This window comes from Spathaspora passalidarum, assembly GCF_000223485.1.
Source record: "Spathaspora passalidarum NRRL Y-27907 unplaced genomic scaffold SPAPAscaffold_1, whole genome shotgun sequence".
NCBI lineage: Eukaryota > Fungi > Ascomycota > Pichiomycetes > Serinales > Debaryomycetaceae > Spathaspora > Spathaspora passalidarum.
This window is the reverse complement of record NW_006767425.1, coordinates 20,065-38,438: the sequence shown is the minus strand read 5'-3', so window position 1 is coordinate 38,438 and position 18,374 is coordinate 20,065. Positions and strand designations below refer to the sequence as shown.

At 34.1% G+C, this 18,374-nt stretch overlaps 8 protein-coding genes across 8 annotated transcripts; 4 read left to right on the top strand and 4 right to left on the bottom strand. All coding sequences in view use genetic code 12, as the record gives it.

Moving 5' to 3' along the window:
- Nucleotides 1-712, bottom strand: RPL16A (60S ribosomal protein uL13; the record flags this gene model as incomplete). Its single annotated transcript, XM_007371980.1, has 1 exon — nt 1-712. The coding sequence occupies one exon, from the start codon at nt 691-693 to the stop codon at nt 97-99; it is 597 nt and encodes a 198-aa protein (XP_007372042.1).
- Nucleotides 713-1,026: 314 nt separating this feature from the next.
- On the bottom strand, nt 1,027-2,870 carry LEU4 (2-isopropylmalate synthase; the record flags this gene model as incomplete). The annotated part of the gene is made up of 1 exon (XM_007371979.1): nt 1,027-2,870. The coding sequence occupies one exon, from the start codon at nt 2,857-2,859 to the stop codon at nt 1,075-1,077; it is 1,785 nt and encodes a 594-aa protein (XP_007372041.1).
- Nucleotides 2,871-3,443: 573 nt separating this feature from the next.
- On the top strand, nt 3,444-4,820 carry SPAPADRAFT_57674 (uncharacterized protein; the record flags this gene model as incomplete). Its single annotated transcript, XM_007371978.1, has 1 exon — nt 3,444-4,820. The coding sequence occupies one exon, from the start codon at nt 3,462-3,464 to the stop codon at nt 4,704-4,706; it is 1,245 nt and encodes a 414-aa protein (XP_007372040.1).
- A 1,273-nt stretch (nt 4,821-6,093) lies between these two features.
- On the top strand, nt 6,094-8,065 carry RIM8 (Rim8p; the record flags this gene model as incomplete). The annotated part of the gene is made up of 1 exon (XM_007371977.1): nt 6,094-8,065. A coding segment is annotated over one exon (469 nt), but the record flags the coding sequence as incomplete, so codon positions are not given.
- Nucleotides 8,066-8,267: 202 nt separating this feature from the next.
- Nucleotides 8,268-10,883, bottom strand: KEL1 (Kel1p; the record flags this gene model as incomplete). The annotated part of the gene is made up of 1 exon (XM_007371976.1): nt 8,268-10,883. The coding sequence occupies one exon, from the start codon at nt 10,881-10,883 to the stop codon at nt 8,268-8,270; it is 2,616 nt and encodes an 871-aa protein (XP_007372038.1).
- A 1,701-nt stretch (nt 10,884-12,584) lies between these two features.
- VPS53 (Vps53p) lies at nt 12,585-14,915 on the top strand (the record flags this gene model as incomplete). Its single annotated transcript, XM_007371975.1, has 1 exon — nt 12,585-14,915. The coding sequence occupies one exon, from the start codon at nt 12,585-12,587 to the stop codon at nt 14,913-14,915; it is 2,331 nt and encodes a 776-aa protein (XP_007372037.1).
- A 519-nt stretch (nt 14,916-15,434) lies between these two features.
- On the bottom strand, nt 15,435-17,984 carry CCT8 (chaperonin-containing T-complex subunit; the record flags this gene model as incomplete). Its single annotated transcript, XM_007371973.1, has 1 exon — nt 15,435-17,984. The coding sequence occupies one exon, from the start codon at nt 17,951-17,953 to the stop codon at nt 16,301-16,303; it is 1,653 nt and encodes a 550-aa protein (XP_007372035.1).
- On the top strand, nt 15,451-16,206 carry TRP1 (phosphoribosylanthranilate isomerase; the record flags this gene model as incomplete). The annotated part of the gene is made up of 1 exon (XM_007371974.1): nt 15,451-16,206. One exon carries the CDS (start codon nt 15,451-15,453, stop codon nt 16,204-16,206), a length of 756 nt encoding a protein of 251 aa, XP_007372036.1.
- Nucleotides 17,985-18,374: the final 390 nt, after the last annotated feature.

The window sequence follows — 18,374 nt, the reverse complement described above, 5'->3', positions numbered from 1 at the left end:
TCCCATCTTTGTAAATATATATTTATGGTTTCATTAGTTTGTTGTAGTATTAACAAAATTTATAAAAGTACATATTTAAGTCTTGACCTTATAAACTTAGTAACCAAAAGTAGCCAATTGCTTAGCAACATCAGATTCAGCGGTGTTGACAGCGATGATCTTCTTAGTTAAAGCCTTCTTCTTAGCGTAGTATTCGGCAGATTGTAATTTTCTCTTTTCTTCCAATTTGTCAACAACGGATTCGTATTTCCAACCAACAGCAGAAGATAACTTACCAACGGTGGTGTACTTTCTACCTTGTTTTAATCTTAAGACTCTTAAAGCTTGAGGAACAACAACTCTCTTCTTCTTGTCATATGGTGGTGGAATACCTTCGAAGACCTTGAGTCTTTCTAAAGCAGCCTTACCTCTGGCAGTCTTGTGAGGAATCATACCTCTGATGGCCTTATATAAAATTCTGGATGGAGCTCTGAAGTGGAATGGACCGTGAGTCTTGTTGAATCTGGTGGCCTTTCTCAAGTAGTCGTGGTATTTCAATTTGTTTCTGAAGAATTCACCAGAAATATTTAATGCTTCACATCTAACGACGACAACCTTTTGACCGTTTAATAATTGCTTAGCAACAATAGAAGCTAAACGACCTAATAAGTGGCCCTTACCATCAATGACAACAACTGGTTCAAAAGTAGACATGGTGTGCTTTGACTAGAACTAAAAGAAGAGTGAAAAAAAAAGAATGAGAATTTTTTTGTTCTATAGTGTAAAATGCACTGTTTGCCAGAGTTTGCTCGAAAACTAAAGAACTAACGGAAAGACAAACTGTGCGAACCTGTAGACTGGGAGAGAAAAACTGTAAATTTGCCTCATCAGCAATAAAAAATTTTAATTCTCACTAGGAAAAAAAACAATCTTACTATACAGGATGATAAACAAATCACGTGTAAAATATGTCAAGGGCTGTAGCCCTAGTTTGGTTGCAAGAGAACGAAAAGTCAACGAGGAGGGGGGGGGGGTTTACGATTTAATAATTGCTTTATTTTATTACGCTATAAAACCACAGAATTAAATTTCAGACTAAATAGAAATCTCCTTTGAATCAATCAATGAATTAACAACTGAAAGAATAGCTTCAATCGAGGCTTGGGAAACATCGGTATGGATACCACAACCCCATTTACTAACTCTTTTATCATTTGAATTTAAGTATGATAATTCAACATATGTTGCAGCTTTGCTACTTGACCCACTACCCAAAGAGTGTTCACTATAATTAACAACTTCAAACAAGATACCAAATTTATTTGAAAGAGCATCAACAAATGCTGAGATTGGACCATTACCTTGTCCGGAAATAGTGACTTCACCAGTTGAACTTGCAAGAACAGCCTTGATTTCACGATCATCTTTAACCTTTGTAATGTTGAAATCAACAAGGTGGAATGGATCTGATTTATGTAAATATTCATTGGTGAATAATTGACAAATTTCTTCAGTTAATAATTCCCTACCTAATGAATCAGCCTTGTGTTGGACTAAAGTGGAAAAAGCCACTTGTAAATGTCTTGGCAAATCCAAACCTAATGATCTTAAAATAACCCAAGAGGCACCACCTTTACCCGATTGAGAATTAACTCTAATAACAGCTTCATAATTTCTACCAATATCCTTTGGATCTAATGGCAAGTATGGCATGGCCCATCTGATATCACCCTTTTTAACTCTTTCTTCGGCCTTGGAGAAGCCCTTCTTGATAGCATCTTGATGAGATCCACTAAAGGCACAAACAACAAGAGAACCACCGTATGGAGCTCTTGGATGCACATTAATCTTGTTACATCTTTCACTAACTTCAATAACACTTTCAAGATCAGAGAAATCAAGCTCTGGAGCAATACCTTGAGTGTACATATTTAAAGCAACAGTAACTAAATCAACATTACCAGTACGTTCACCATTACCAAAGATACAGCCTTCAACACGGTCAGCACCAGCTAAAATACCTAATTCAGTAGCAGCAACACCACAACCACGGTCATTGTGACAATGGGTTGAAACAACAACCTTTTCACGTTCGGTGATGTGAGTACAGAAATACTCAATTTGATCAGCATACACATTTGGACCAGCAACTTCAACAGTGGCAGGTAAGTTGAAAATCATTGGATGTTCTGCAGTTGGTTCCCAGGCTTTCTTGACAGCTTCACAGATTTCTACAGCAAATTCAACAGGAGTATCTGAGAAACATTCAGGAGAGAATTCCAAGTTCCATTCAGTTTCATTCATGCTTGGGTCATCTTTAGTTAAGGACCTGACTAACTTGGTAGTTTCAACTGCCTTGGAAATAGCATCTTCCTTGGACATTCCAAAGACAACATCACGGAAAACATCCGAAGTAGCTAAATATATATGAATGATTGCCTTCTTGGCACCTTTAACAGATTCAACAGTTCTTCTAACTAATGGTTCTCTAGACTGGGTTAAAACTTGAATAGATACATCTTCAGGAGCATGTTCAACAGCATATCTGGTAAAATCAAAATCAGTTTGAGAAGCTGATGGGAAACTAACTTCAATTTCCTTGAATCCAATTTCGACTAACTTGTGGAAATATTCTTTCTTCTCAGCAACAGACATAGGGTCAGGTAATGATTGATTACCATCTCTTAAATCAGTAGATAACCATCTAGGGGCTTTGGTTATTACCTTGTTTGGCCAAGTTCTATTGGGTAAATTAATATGTTTTGGTGGTGGATATTTAATTGATGGATCCTTGAGCATATTTTGGTAAGTAAGCTTAACCGGAGGTAATCTTCCACCGGAAGATAATGTCCTAATGAATACTCTAAAATTGATTCTCATAGTTGCTTTGGTTATACAAGTAGATACAGTGTAGAGTTTAAAGGAGAAAAATTAATATTATATATGAATAATAGTTGAAAAATTATTGGCGAAATCGGCGTGGTGGAAAAACCTCACCGGTTCAGGAAATTACACAAAAGTTGGTTCGCAACCCCTCTCTTAACCCCTCCTGTTCCCCTCCTACGTCTAATATGGTACGATAATCCTCTGATTTACCCTACATCCTATCTCAAGTTGGTCTAAATGGTGGTAGTACATCCCAAGTAAACATAAATATCCTATAGGGTAAAGAACAATGCACGTATATACGAGTAGGGAGGGGAGAGCTTTATTAGACGCGAAAAAAAATACGTCGATTAAACTGTAGTTCCATGCGACCAACACTAGCAGAAAAATGAAGGAGACATATCCACGTGATTAAAGTCACACATTCCAATCACATGATTTAGATCATGTGCATACTTTTTCTCATCTTAAATTTTTTTTTTTTTCTTTTTTCATTGTTTGCTCCAAGCACAGAGCTCATCTCACACTACATAAAAAAAATATGAAAAATTAAACCATATCAATTTGTTTATTTCTACAAGTATTAAACAAACATCATGGCTAAGTCATCCACTAAAGATAAGAAGGTTACCAAGAAGGTAGAAAAGAAGAAGGTTGAATCTTCTTCATCAGAATCCGAATCTTCTAGTGAATCAAGCAGTAGTTCATCATCTGAATCCGAATCTGAAGATGAAAGTTCTTCTGATAGTGAATCCAGTTCTTCTGAATCCGAATCTGAATCCGAAGAAGAAAAGAAGGAAGCTAAGGTAGAAGAAAAGAAGGACGAATCTTCATCATCTGAATCCGAATCATCTTCATCTGACAGTGAATCTGACTCTGACTCTGATTCTTCATCTGACGAAGAAGAAGAAGAAAAGAAGGAAGAAAAGAAGGATGAATCAGACAGTGACAGTGACTCCTCATCTTCATCTGAAAGCGAGAGTGATAGTGACTCCTCATCTGATGAAGAAGAAGAAGAAGAACCAAAGAAGCGTAAAGCTGACGAAGAAGAATCATCCGAAGAATCATCTGAAGAACCAGTTGCTAAGAAGGCTAGAACTGATGAAACTGATGAACCAGCTACTTTATTTGTTGGTAGATTATCATGGAACATTGATGACGAATGGTTAAAGCGTGAATTCGAACACATTGGTGGTGTTATTGGTGCTAGAGTTATCATGGAACGTTCCACTGGAAAGTCCCGTGGTTATGGTTACGTTGACTTCGACAACAAGGACTCAGCTGAAAAGGCTTTAGTTGAAATGCAAGGTAAAGAAATTGACGGTAGACCAATTAACTTAGACATGTCTACTGGTAAGCCACATGCATCTAAATCTAACGATAGAGCTAAGCAATTTGGTGACACTCCATCTGCTCCATCAGACACATTATTTATTGGTAACCTTTCATTCAATGCTCAAAGAGACAACTTATTTGAAATCTTTGGTCAACACGGTACTGTTATTTCATGTAGAATCCCAACTCATCCAGACACCCAACAACCTAAGGGATTCGGTTATGTTCAATTTTCATCTGTTGATGAAGCCAAGGCTGCATTAGAAGCATTGAACGGTGAATACATCGAGGGTAGAGCATGTAGATTAGATTTCTCCGCTCCAAGAGATAACGCTAATGCTGGCGGTAATCGTGGTGGCTTCGGTGGTAACCGTGGTGGTAGAGGTGACTTCGGTGGTAACCGTGGTGGTAGAGGTGGATTCGGTGGTAATAGAGGTGGCCGTGAAAGATCATTTTCTCCAAGACCAACCACTGAATTTAAGGGTACTAAAAAGACATTTGATTAGAGGTGAATTGTATTTCTAAGTTTTTGCATTTTTATTATATCAGTTCTGTTTTTTATATTATTTAGTATTTTTTTGTTTAATATTAAGACATTTATTTGTGAAATTAGTTTGACCAAGAAAACTCCCAAACAATAAATCATAGTTAAATCTAAGCCAAAGGCTTGGTGCCAAGGTCATGTCACCCACCCTCCTCTTTTACGATCTCACATTGTTGTGGAGATCGAATCAACGTGAGACAATAATTCAAGTACGATCATGCATGTTTATGGTTAATCCTTGGCACGAATGCAAAGATGGTGTTATCAAGTCTTACGAGGAGTTGTTCTTATTTATTCTGGGCTAAGATAAGACTTTCCAATGATTTTGTTTTTCTTCAAACCAGACATTTACGATGTCCAGGGTGAGGGATTAAACTTAGAAAAGTTAGTAAATCTTGCCGACGCTATAATTAGAACTTAAGGATATGAACTAAATTGTTGCATATCCAACTGATTACCGCTTTAGTATAAACCATAAAGCGGATGGCCGCGGGATGATATCGGGATTGTACAAAACCATAAAATTCTATTGTTTGCACATATTCTGGCGCGAATGTGCATGCAGAATTGTTCTCTGTTTTTGGAAGTCGGTTAAAATGCTAAATACGTCAAATGACTCGTTTTCTATACTAAAACAGCCAAGACTTTCATAGCGAGAAAGCTTATTTTACGTGTTTAACTATACATAACTTTGGTTGTATACCATAATATAAACCTATATGACGAAAAGAGTAATTGGCAACCACCAAAAGATTTAGCCTATGTTGCAGACTATCTGTTTGATCTCCTGACATATATTCATGCTCTATTTTTTTTTCTCTCCTTCTAGATTGCCATACGGAAAATTATTTTTTTGTAGTGTGGATGGTTCAATAATAAAAACTCCACTTTATTAACAGCAACATGCCTTACCAAAATTAAAAGCCCTGTTTTTCGTGTTTCATTTATCCCAAACGGTGGCTACTTGGTTTGGGTTACATTTAAAACACGCTACGTTCCAATTGGGAAAGAACAACTTGCTCGTTTTTTTTTTTTATTTTCGATACCGGTTCTCATTACAACTTAGACATTGTCGCGGAGAGTATCATTGAAAAAGAAAGTTTAGACATATTTTTTCTAAGGATAAAAAAAAAGACCTACTGAGGGAAAAAAAACCTCAACATTTCAAAAATCTGGCCTAGCTAAGCCAATATTATATTTATATAAAACAAGGTATGACACAAGATTATTTTCGTTCACTACAACAACTTTGACATTTTTACTTTTAAATCTTGGAAAGAAAGAAAATTTATCTTGAACCTTTTGTCTTTCTTTTTTTTTCTTTCTTTACTATTTTTTTTTGTTTTTCTTTTTATCCCAGAAAACGGCAACAATTTGAAAAGGGAGGGTTTGGTTGTAAAACATGAGGAAGGCAGTATCACGAATATTACCCAAGCAAAAACCATATGAATCAGCTTCAACCCTACTATCCACATCAACATCTACATCTTCCAACTTTAAAATAGATTTCCATTCTATTGACGACTTTTATATCCAATTAGACAACCCACATCAAATTTGGCTACCTGGGGATGAAGTTCCAGGACAAATTGTCTTGATAACTAAGAAGAACTTGGCTAATATTGTCATCACTTTATCATTAATTGGATTTATTAAAATCAACGCATCTTCACAGTCAAAATTACGACCGATCAAGCACACTTTGTTTGACCATACGATCAAGATTTACGGAGAGGAAGAAACTTCAAATGCGGACTTTAACAATGGGTTATTCAAAGGAGAACATGTTTTCCCCTTTATTGTTAAACTACCAAATAAGCGAATCTTCACTTCGATTGATTTTGGTAAAGGGTCAATCAACTACACTTTAAAAGCTTCCATCGGAAGTTCAACTTGTTATTTACCTGTGCAATCACCTATAGATGAAAACAACAGCCCAAAAAGAATACTTACAAATCCACTTTATACCTCTGAAAAGTCAATAAACTTGGTTAACCCAATCGATGTGGCAGTATTAACTAATAGAAAGCCCAAAAGATTGATATTAAAGGATCCAAGATTCAATCAAATCAAAAAGCTTGCACGAACACAATCTTCAACATCTACTATAAACACATTTGCCACCGCATCTTCAGCAAATTCCGATCAATCTTCAATAGCTTCAAGTCCGGGTGATTCTCCTGAAAGTATTGCTAATCATACAAATAAACCTCAAACTATCAAAGTTATATTAGAAGTTGCCCAACGAGGATATTTGCGCGGTGAATCAATCCCTATAAAAATTTCAATATCGCATTTGAAAAATATTCAGGATCTAAATGGAATAATTCTAACCTTTGTTAGAGTTTGTCGTTTAGATAATGGATCCGAGGACGGAATAATAGAATCATTCCGTAAAGACTTGCAACAAGTGATCTTACCATTATACCTCGATCCAATAACATATAAAGCAGAAATTACTACAAATATAAGGGTGCCCGCAGATGCATTTCCAACAATTGTTGGTTGTCCATTAGTTTCATTCCAATATTTTATAGAGGTTTTAATTAATTTATCCGGTAGACCGGTGGTATTGGAAGATAACGATAGACATCATCTGCTGTCAGATACAGCTGCAGCTGCCGCAGCAGCAGTTGCAGTGGCAGCAAGCACCAGTAGTCTCAACAATCCTATCACATCAAATGGATCTACCGACAGCTACAAATTCAATTTTAACTTTCACAACTCCAATGGATTAATACAACATCAAAAGGAAAGACTAAATTTTGTAAATACAGATAAATTCAAACGACTGAAAAAGTTTGTCCAATTAACTACTGAAGTAGTTATTGGAACTCATAGACTGGACAAGCCACTTACGAATCCTACTGCTACCGATTTATTATCATCATCTTCCAATAATTCGCCTATCCCATTGTCCCTAGAATCTCCAACAACATCACCATCAAACCCCCCAGCCCTGCAGCAACATCAACATCAGCAGATGCTTCAACATCAATTGCAACAACAACCACCTTATTCAATACCTGAGCCAATGGATTTCAATACAACACCCCCATATTTTGAACAATCACAGCAGTCAATTCCAACATACGATGAAGGGAATGCTAACAATAGCTTTATGAATATAATGGCATCAAACTCAGAATTGCCTGAGAAAGAAAGAATGAGATTAATGGAAACAAGTTTATTACCTTCTGCACCTCCAGATGATGAAAATACACCCGAGACTGAACACGAACATATAATTTGATTAATGTCGTTCTGATTGTAGTTCTAATGTATTTATGATATGTAATATAAAAATTTAATATTCTGTATAAATTATAAAGTTAGCACATACATTTCAAGACTTGACCGCGAAGGTCTATATTGACCATTCCTGGTATAGAGGTTGTACAAACTTTTACAAACGCTATTTAAAAAATTATAAAACCAATTAATTATCAATATTTAAACAAAAAAAAATTATAAATATTATACATTAACAGTAAGCATTGGTTTCAAAATGCAACACCAGCACTCAATGATGTTCATTCTTAACCAAATATAATTCCTTTTGTAATGATATAACATGATCCTTCAATTGATCACGTTCTTGCCTAATGATATATAAATCTGCTTCAAGGTCTTTAATCTTTATGTTCAAATGAGCATTTGAAATTCCTTCATCATCATCATCATCTGCTTCATTCAGCTCTTCGGTCAATTCATCTGGAGTACCACTTCTGGAGCTAATTCTTTTACTTGCCTTCTTAAACAATTTCAATTCATTATTTTCTTTAGTCAATTTTTCTAACAATTTCTTTTGATGTTCAAACTCTTCTTCATTAAGTTTAAGAGCTTTGCTGGTATTATTGACCGATTGAAGTGCTTGTTTATAATTCTCTTCAAACTTTTCAAGTGCCGCAGTCTTCTCTTCTAATTGTTTATGTAAGGTTTCAACTTCCGTGGATTGATCATTTTCTTTAGAAATTCTTAACAATTCATCAACTTGACGTTGTAATTGAGCAACTGTTGGATTTTCTTCAGGTGTTGGTTCCGGAGTCTTTTTGACATTCCATAAATGAATTAAATTTTCCAACTGATTAGATATATCCTTCTTGCTAGAAACTGATCTTGTAGTTTCAGTTGTTACATCATCATCTCCATTTTCCATTATTTCTTCTTCAGAATCATCATGAGCCAATTTGTAATTGTTAAATTCCAAGCTTAAGTTATCAAATTTGACTTTCCAGTCATTGATTTCTTTATGTAATGATTCCTCCAGTTTGATTTGATTTGTCAATTGTGAAATCTTATCTTCTTGGTTTTTAATCAACTTTTGAAATTTATCCAATTCCATAATGTGATTATTCATAAATGGTTCAAATTGTTCAAGTTTTTCCTTCAATTTATTGTTTTCTTGGGTTACATAAATCAATTTATTGTTAGATTCCAAAGAATCAAGTTTGAATTTAGTCACTGATTCATCTTCAGGTTTAATATTACCCTTTAATTCTTCAATCAATTGATCTTTGTCGTTAATTTGCTTCTGATAATAGTCAAAATCTCGATTAGAATCTTTCAATGATTTATTTTCATTTTCAAGGAAAGTAATCTTCTCGGTGGCAATTTCCATTTGTTCTTTAGTTGACTTTCGCAATTGTTGAATTTCGGAGTTTAATTCAGCAATAATCTTCTTGACAGAAACATCTTTAATCGATTCATGATGAACTTCAGCTGCAGGAACATCGACGAATGATGGTTCACGGTCCTTCAAATGGTCAAATGGTGGTTCATTTATTACTCCAACCAGAGATTCCTTGCTTACTGGTTCAGGCAACTCTTTAATAGTAGGTGGTTCTTGTGATTCCCGAGTAATATTTGGTGGAGATTGTAATGAAGCATCATAATCTTCTTCCAAAGCAGACATACTTCTAGTAGCAATTCTCTTATCAACAGTAGCTTTATTTGGATCACTGGTCAAGAAATGATCAATTTCATTCAAGTCTAACTGGAAAATCATCGTACCAACAACGTTTTCTCTGTATTCTTCATACATTTCAAAATTATCAGAATTATCAACATAATCATTCTTATCACCACCCATGACTATAATTTTATTATATCTTGGCAAGAAAGTCATAGAATGACCACATCTTGGACCTGGTCCATTAACTTCACCCATATCAATCAATTTCAGCCATACAAACGTATTCAAATCCAAAACATACAATGAACTGTAAATTATACCCTTGAAATCATTACCACCATAAATGTATAGTTTATCATTGACAATACAACTTGAATGTTCATTAACTGGTTTGGGAATATAACCTGATGCATCAATTTTACTCCACTTGTTATGTTCGACATTGAAAATCCATAAATCATTAGAAACCAATTCATTATTATAAATACCACCAAAAATATAAATTTGATTTTGATAAATCGACATGGAATGGTTAGTTAATGGAGGTGGTTTGAAATTATTGGCCGGTTCAACCAATTCCCAGCTTGCTTGTGGAGATTTGAAGGAGTTTAACTCAAAGTAGTACAAATCATTGAAAACATCATTTTCCAATTGCCCTCCAAAAAGGTAAAGTCTGGAAGAACTGTTGGTCAATGAAACTACTCCAATAGTATGACCATATCTTCCATTTGGTTTATTCAAGATATGAGTTGGAATAGTGTATTTACAATTGTTTGTATTGAACAAATAGAAGTTGTTATCTGGGAATCCATTAGCATCAGTATCAACTGTATCACCACCATAAATAACAAACGCATTACCGCATAATACAGCAGAATGACCTACTCTAGCTGGAGGGTTTATATGATTTAAAATTTCAAGATTCTTAGCCGTAAAGTTAACCACTTCACCTTGATGGTTTTCCATAGGAACCAATTTCCAAGTATCTCCAAATACTGAGCCTTCTTTCAATCCTCCCATTAAGAAAATCTCATTTTTTTCACTGGAGATAGAAGCAGCCGCGTGTCTGTATCTTGGAAATGGGGAATCAAATAATTTAAACCTATTCCAAGGTGAGGTAGCAGAAGGAGGAACAGTGACCGAATTGGCCACATGACCAAATTGAGCTCTGTGAGCTTGAATTGGCTGAGGGGATCTTTGAGCTTGAGGAGATCTTTGAAACATTTGTGGAGACCTCAGTTGAATCATGGGTTGTGGGGGAGGAGGGGAAGATCTAGTAATACTAGGCATTGGTTTGGTTATACTTTGTCCTGGAGATGATGCTGGGGAGCTTGACGCGGGATATTGTTCTTCAAAAGTCGATTCTTGTGCTTGTTTTTGCTTTCTTGAGGATGACCTTGTTGATGAGCCTGTTGATGCTGAATCTTCTTGCTCTTGTGAATGCCTCTTCTTTTTCAAAAACTTAAGACGTGCCATAAGAAGGTTGTAAAGGGGAGCAAATTGAAGGTATAGGGTAAGAATGGGAGATTGATTAACGCTTCAAATTTGCTAAATTGCTGGTGGTTGTGATGTCGTTGTTGTTTTTTTTTTTGTTGTTTATTCTTTACAACTGGTGTGGGAATATTTTTTTTCTTTGGTTGTTATTGTGGTTTTCTTGTAGGAAACAGCTAACTGATAAATTTACTACGCTACGTATGTGTATGCGAGTGTATGCGGGTATAAACCAGGAATTGAAAGTTTAAAAAGACCCAAATAGTAATAAAAAGGGGAGACTGACAGTTTTTTTTAGAAAAGTTTAAGAGAATTAAGTTGCTATTTATAATTGACAACCAAACTGGCAAAAAAAATTAATGACTACGAAATTGTGCAAGTGCACCTATAACGAATTAGTGTAAAGTTACTTTTTTTTTATGGTTATGATTGTGTGAAACAAGTGGCATGTCGAATCCGAAACTCGATCTTTGTACCCGTTATGGAGTTGATACTGCAGACCTAAGCCTTACTTCCAAGCTAAATCAATGCAATCTTTCATATGATTTGCTGGAGATGGTTTTGTCCTGTAAGAGAACTTTCCTAATTAGGAAATTCCCCTGAGAATCTTCGGCAAGATTTCTAATTGATAGTTGACATTTATTACCTTAAATGGTCATATTGTAGTTCCTAATTTGATTCACAAATCAAGCATGTTATTTTCCTATTCTATTTCATAGCACAAATCAATACCTGGGGTAATATGGTTATTGATCTTTCCACTCATTGTGAGAGATCACCTTAAATTAGTTCTCTGCATGCAATTCAAAAAAATTTCAGATCATTCTGTACAATTGAGAGATCTAAACAGTCTTAGAGGATGAATACTATTTCTTTCTAGGATCTATTGGGGCGCGTTAAGTTAAGTACTGTCTGTTGCCTTAGATACGTTTCGCGCTACCACATTTAAAACGATCTAGTCTAAATACAAAAACTTCGAGGTATAATACAATCTCTACGTAGAAGATCTTAACTAAAAGTTGATATCTGATGTAAATTGGTAGATACGTTTGATACTACCTCTCTATTTTGCTATCAGAGACTAACATTTGAATCTTTGTTTTGTTGGCTAGTTATTTAAAAGGTGTAGTGGTGAAAGAACTTTCAAAGGGAACATATATATACTCGAGTAATATTGCAAATTGTATAGGTCAACATGAAATTTTTAGATCTAATCATGTTAGCTACCAACTTGACTCAATTTAATCTTACATATTCCATTTTTGCTGTAGGGTATAGTTCGTTCGCACGTGAATCAAACGACATTTGTTGGGTGACGACATGGCAATCACACACCCAAGAAAATGTCGTGTATGAATAAATTTGACAGCCAAAACACTTTACGGGTCAGTTTACTTTTACAACCAAGGTGTTCAAACAGAACACAATACAATCATGGAAGACTATAACTACGACCCAACTAACCATCTTCATGAAATATTCAACTCTCCTGATTCATTAGATGAATTACCTCAATTATTATCCCATGTTAACCAATACAAACTAGAATTGTCCAAACAAATCAAACATGATATCAACACGTACAACTCACAACCTACTCGTATAGCTCTGCTCAATTCAAATATTTCATCATTAATAAAATCAATTGAAGAAGTTAAATCCAACGCAAATGAAACACAAACATCAATTACTCTCATGACAAGCTCGATTCAGCAATTGGACTGCTACAAGAAGAATCTAGTATTGTCCATGACAATACTTAAGCGATTACAAATGTTGATAAATGTTAATAATCAATTATCAGAGATAATCCACACGCATAACTACAAAGAGATTCATTCGCTATTAGGTGTTGTAAAGCAATTGTTAACATTTTTCAAACCGTTCAAGTCGATTGATGAAATTAATCAAATCAACTTGTTAATTATTCACAGTCAAAACAAGTTGATTGATGATATTTTCATTGATTTTGAAGAGTATGTCAAATCTCATAATATTGATTTGGCCGACCAGTTGATCTACGGATGTGAAATCTTACAATTAATTGATGTACAATACAAGGAAAAGTTAACAAATTGGTTCTACAATTTAAAACTAAAAGACTTTAAAACTATTTTTAACAATTTTGATGAAGCAGGTTCTTTGGATAATTTAAACCGAAGATTTATTTATTTCAACAAGATATTAACAGATATACAACAAAACTACAAGGATATATTCCCGGAAAATTGGAAAATAGACCATGAAATTTCCATTATGTTTTGTAAGTTAACCAAACAAGATTTAACAAACTTACTACCAAAACATAAATCAGATTCCAAAATTATATTAGAAAATTTAACAAAGACGCTTGAGTTTGAAAAATCCTTAAATGCAAGCTTCCAAACTAATGAATTTAACCAATTAATTTCTCTGGTGTTTGAGCCTTATCTTTTTGTATGGGTTCAGGAACAAGATAAGCTCTTGAATACTAAAATATTGGAATTTTCATCTAGTTCTCAATTACCAATAGAATTCCAAGAATCGAAAGATATTCTCACCATACTTAAAGTTAATAATGTTCCAAATTTATCAAATTCATGTACTGAGTTGTTTAAGAATTTCCACAAGATTCTTACTCAGATCTTAAAACTTTCCAATGGTGAAATATTAATTGAATTGGCCAAGTTATTCAGTAAATATTTGTTTGAATATCACAATAGGATCCTTCTACCATTGATACCTATGGATGAAGACTTAACTACAAATGAATCACTCAAATATTTGACAATGATTTTGAATACAGGTGATTATTTGGTTAATAATATTGATGATTTATCAAATAAGTTTCAAACACTTGTTCAATCTCAATACAAGTCAAGAATACCATCATTTGACTCAAGTCAAGAAATCTACTCCCAATTAATCAATAAATGTATTAGCAAATTGATTGTCAAACTAACAAATGATTATAGAATTTGTTGGCGAGAATTTTTCAATATGAATTGGCAACTGTTGGATCAAGTAAATGACGTAAGTTCATATATGTCAGAATTAAAATCCATTACCTTGAAGAATATTCAAATAATATTACCATTAATTATAAGAGAAAGTTTTATTCGAAATTTTAATGATAAATTAATTGAACATTTGGTTCATTCGATTGCCAATAATTTAAAATCTATTAAACCGTTGACAGTATTATCCGTTGAGCAGATTTTATTGGATGTGTACAGTTTGAAAGATTTAGCTTTGAAGTTACCATTATATGCTGATCCAAATTATAGTGAAGCATCGGATAAAACTTGTTCTAAATCATATGAAAAGTTTGTTGTATCCAATTTTCACAATTTAGAATCGTTGCTTAAATTATTAATTGTTCCCTCATTGCCAATTGAAACTTTAATTGAAAGTTATTTTGAATTAATTGGTGATAAATCAATCACAAATTTCATAAAGGTACTCAACTTAAAGGAAATCAATAACCAATTTGAATATATTGAAAACTTTAAGTTGCAATTAACAATAGGAACAGGTGATTTACAGACAAGTAATAAACTATTACAAGTACTTGAAGAGGAGGAACCAATAGTTTCAGGTCATAGTTCAAGAGGCGTAACTCCAATTCCAGAAGTGATGTCACCTATGTTACTACCCGCTAAGAAGAATTTAAACCAATTTGAACGTAACCTAAGAGAATTTGCAATGACTGGTGAAAATCATGTAAATAAATTGAATGAAAACTTTAAGAATTTTGGAAAGTTTTTTAGAAAGGAAAGTGATTAGATTTAATATTAACCTAACTACCAGTAGAATCCAATAGACACTGTATGAAGGTTTAACCAAGTAGACTTGTAGTAGAAATTTGCTTTTAATCACTGATGGGCAATTCTAACTTCACAGCGCTACCATGTGTTTATAAAGGTATATCTCTTCCAATATGCTGGAGTTAATTACAACCTTTGATAAAATATGTGTTGGATAGATTAGCATTACCACAGAAGTCTAAATCAGTGATATAGTATTGTTTATAGTGTTTTCTTTAAGTTCTCATTAACTACCGATGACATGATTTTTGGAAGTTTTGCAGCAAAATTTACCCAATAGATGTACTTTTATTTCAAAACATTCAAAGTATACAGTAAGAATACAACTAGAAATACAATCAAAAAATACAACCATTCACTTCATTTCTTCACCAATCATATTTTCCAAATTTTTTGGGGAAATACACTTTTAATTAGTTCAACATAGTACAAGAAAAAACGAGCAAAAAAATAAAATGACCCTTAACTATCCCCCCCCACATTAGTCATACAAGATGCCTCGGTTAGTTAAGATTTGTGGACTTAGAACAGTTGAAGCTGCCACTACAGCTATAGATAATGGCGCTGATTTACTTGGTTGTATTTTAGTTCCAGGTCGTAAACGTACAATTGACTTTGAAATTGCTAAACAAATATCTTCCCAAGTTAAGCAAGCAAGATCTTCTAAAAAATTTCCAACCATAGAAGACATTCAAACTTATTTGACTAATCAGTTTTATTCATCACCTCGTGCATACTTTGAATTGATAAGTGAAGTCATAATTGATAATGGTCCATTTTTAGTTGGTGTTTTCCAAAATCAACCCATCGATGAAGTTGTTTCCATTGCTACTGAATTAGAATTAGATTTTATTCAACTACATGGAAACGAAGACAAGATGGCATTTTTTAAGGATGAAAGAATTGCTGGTAAATTTGGGATTATTCCAAGATACGTTATTCCTACCCAGTTTCCAGATTTAGCCGAACAAGGTGAATATTTAACTAAAGAAAAACTCTTTGCAATTCCTTTGTTGGACTCAGAAGCTGGTGGAGAAGGTAAAATTATTGATTGGAGCTTTATTAATGATAATCTTAGCTTTACAAACGTTTTACTTGCTGGTGGATTAACCCCAGAAAATTTATTATCTACACAAGATGTTAAAAATGTAGTTGGTTATGACGTCAGTGGTGGTGTTGAAGATGCCGAAGGAAATAAGGATTTAACAAAAATCAAAACCTTTATAACCATTGGAAAAGATATTAACTAAAAAAAGTTAATTTTTTTTTCTTTAGTTTTAATGTATGTGTTAACTGTACAGCTATAATTAAAAATTAAACCTTTATTACTTTTGCTATATAGTTCTAATCATCTTGATCCCAATTACCTGGTCTTGGTTGTTGTGGCATAACTGGACCACCAGCTCTCTTAGCCATAATAATTTGATCAATAGATAAAATAGTATTAGTAGCTTCAACAGCCAAATCAATAGCTGATTTCTTTGAACTTAACAAGTCGTAAATACCTATAGTGGAAATATCAACCAATTCACCATCATCAATGTTAATACCGACATTTAATCCCGGTTCTTCAGAATGAGCAGCATGTAATTTGGCTAAAACTTCAGTACTGTCAAATCCAGAAGTTTCAATTAAAACTCTTGGGATAACTTCAAATGCCTTGGCAAAGTTCTTAATTGCCAATTGTAACAATCCTGGAGTGGTTTCACCGTATTGTGTGATTCTCTTAATTAATTCAATTTCAATAGCACCTGCACCAGGTAATAATCTATCATCTTTTAATAAACCCTTGATGGAATTAACACCATCATCAATAGCTCTTTCAATATCATCCAAGTTATTTTGAGTAGCGCCTCTAATGACAATAGTGGCAGTTCTTGAAACTGACGACTCGGCTTGTCTGAAAATTGTAACTCTATCACCTCCAATTTCTTTAGTTTCAATGATATCAATTTCTCCCATTTCATCAGGCATTGGAGCACCTAATCTAGGTAATGGAGTAGCACCACATACTTGACAAAGTCTTCTCAAATCAAACTTGGATCCAACTTTCAAGAGTAATATGTCATATTTATTAAAGTAATGTAATGCCAATTCTCCAACGTTTGAACCAGCAACAACAACCTTAACACCAGAAGCACTAATCTCCTTTACAACTTGATCCAATTGTTGTTCTTCACCTTTAGTAAAGTCAAGCATTTCTTGAGCATTATGTAATAATACAGTACCTTTAGTTTCAGTAGTTGAAATATCAATTGGACATGTGAATACAACAACCTTAGATTTACTCTTGATGTGTTTAACTGAACCTTCCGGTTCTCTTGGGAAAACCATTCCCTTGACAACTTGTGATTGTGGTAATGAAGATCCCATAATTTTAACAACTCTTATACTATCAATATTAAAACTTGCTGGATTCTTTGGGTTGATGACTGATTGAACAGCTTCAACAACCAAATTGGAAATTAAATCTTCGTATCCATATTGTTTTGCGGCAATCACCGGTTTAACAACCTTAAGTAAATGTTCCTTTTGCATAATGGATTCTACTTTGTCAACAACCAATTCATCCAAAATCTTCATGACATACTTGTTAGCTAAGCTGAACCCTTGGATAATTTCAGTAACATTCAATCCCAACAATAATAATTTTTCAGCAACGTTTAAGAACTCACCAGCTAAAATAATAACTAAATTGGTGAAATCACCCATTTCAAATTCTTGTTGTTTTGAAGCCATAATCAAGATTTTTACAACAGGATGAACAATTTCTAATTCATTACAGATAGTAGCAGCATCATTAGTGATGAATTTCTTACCTAATTTGTTAACAATGATCTTGTTACGTCCACTGGGTCCCATGGAAGTTACTAACATGGAAGAAATTTCACGGACAGCTTCAATATTTCTAATGATTGCACCATCTGAATTGGAAAAGGATTGATATCCTTGTTTGAACAAACCCGAATTGGGTGCTTGAGGAAGTCTAAGTGACATATTTCTACTTTCGTGGTTAATAAGCTATGTATCTTCTCTTTCAACAATCGCGTTAATTTTTCTTTTCATAAAAAAAAAATTTTTGGTTGCCGTTGTCATTATATGCAGGTACCAAAGTAATTTGCATCAACTTTATAGAGGACCAGTTGCTAATGGATCAGAGGCAGCTCGAGTAAACTTCGAGGCCATCTCTTTGATATAGGAAGAGTTTCCTGATGTTGATTGTTTGAATCCACTTCTCTCAGAAACTATATCGCAAATGTGTCTTCATTGAAAGGAAATGAAGTAAAGCTTACCTTTTGATGTCTCTATGGTCAAGAGACCATGGTTACTGATATGAATCATATATTGGTTACTATTTAGTGAAATTAGAATAGCCAATTATTTCAGTTCAGACATTTTGCCTGTTTGACTTTTGACG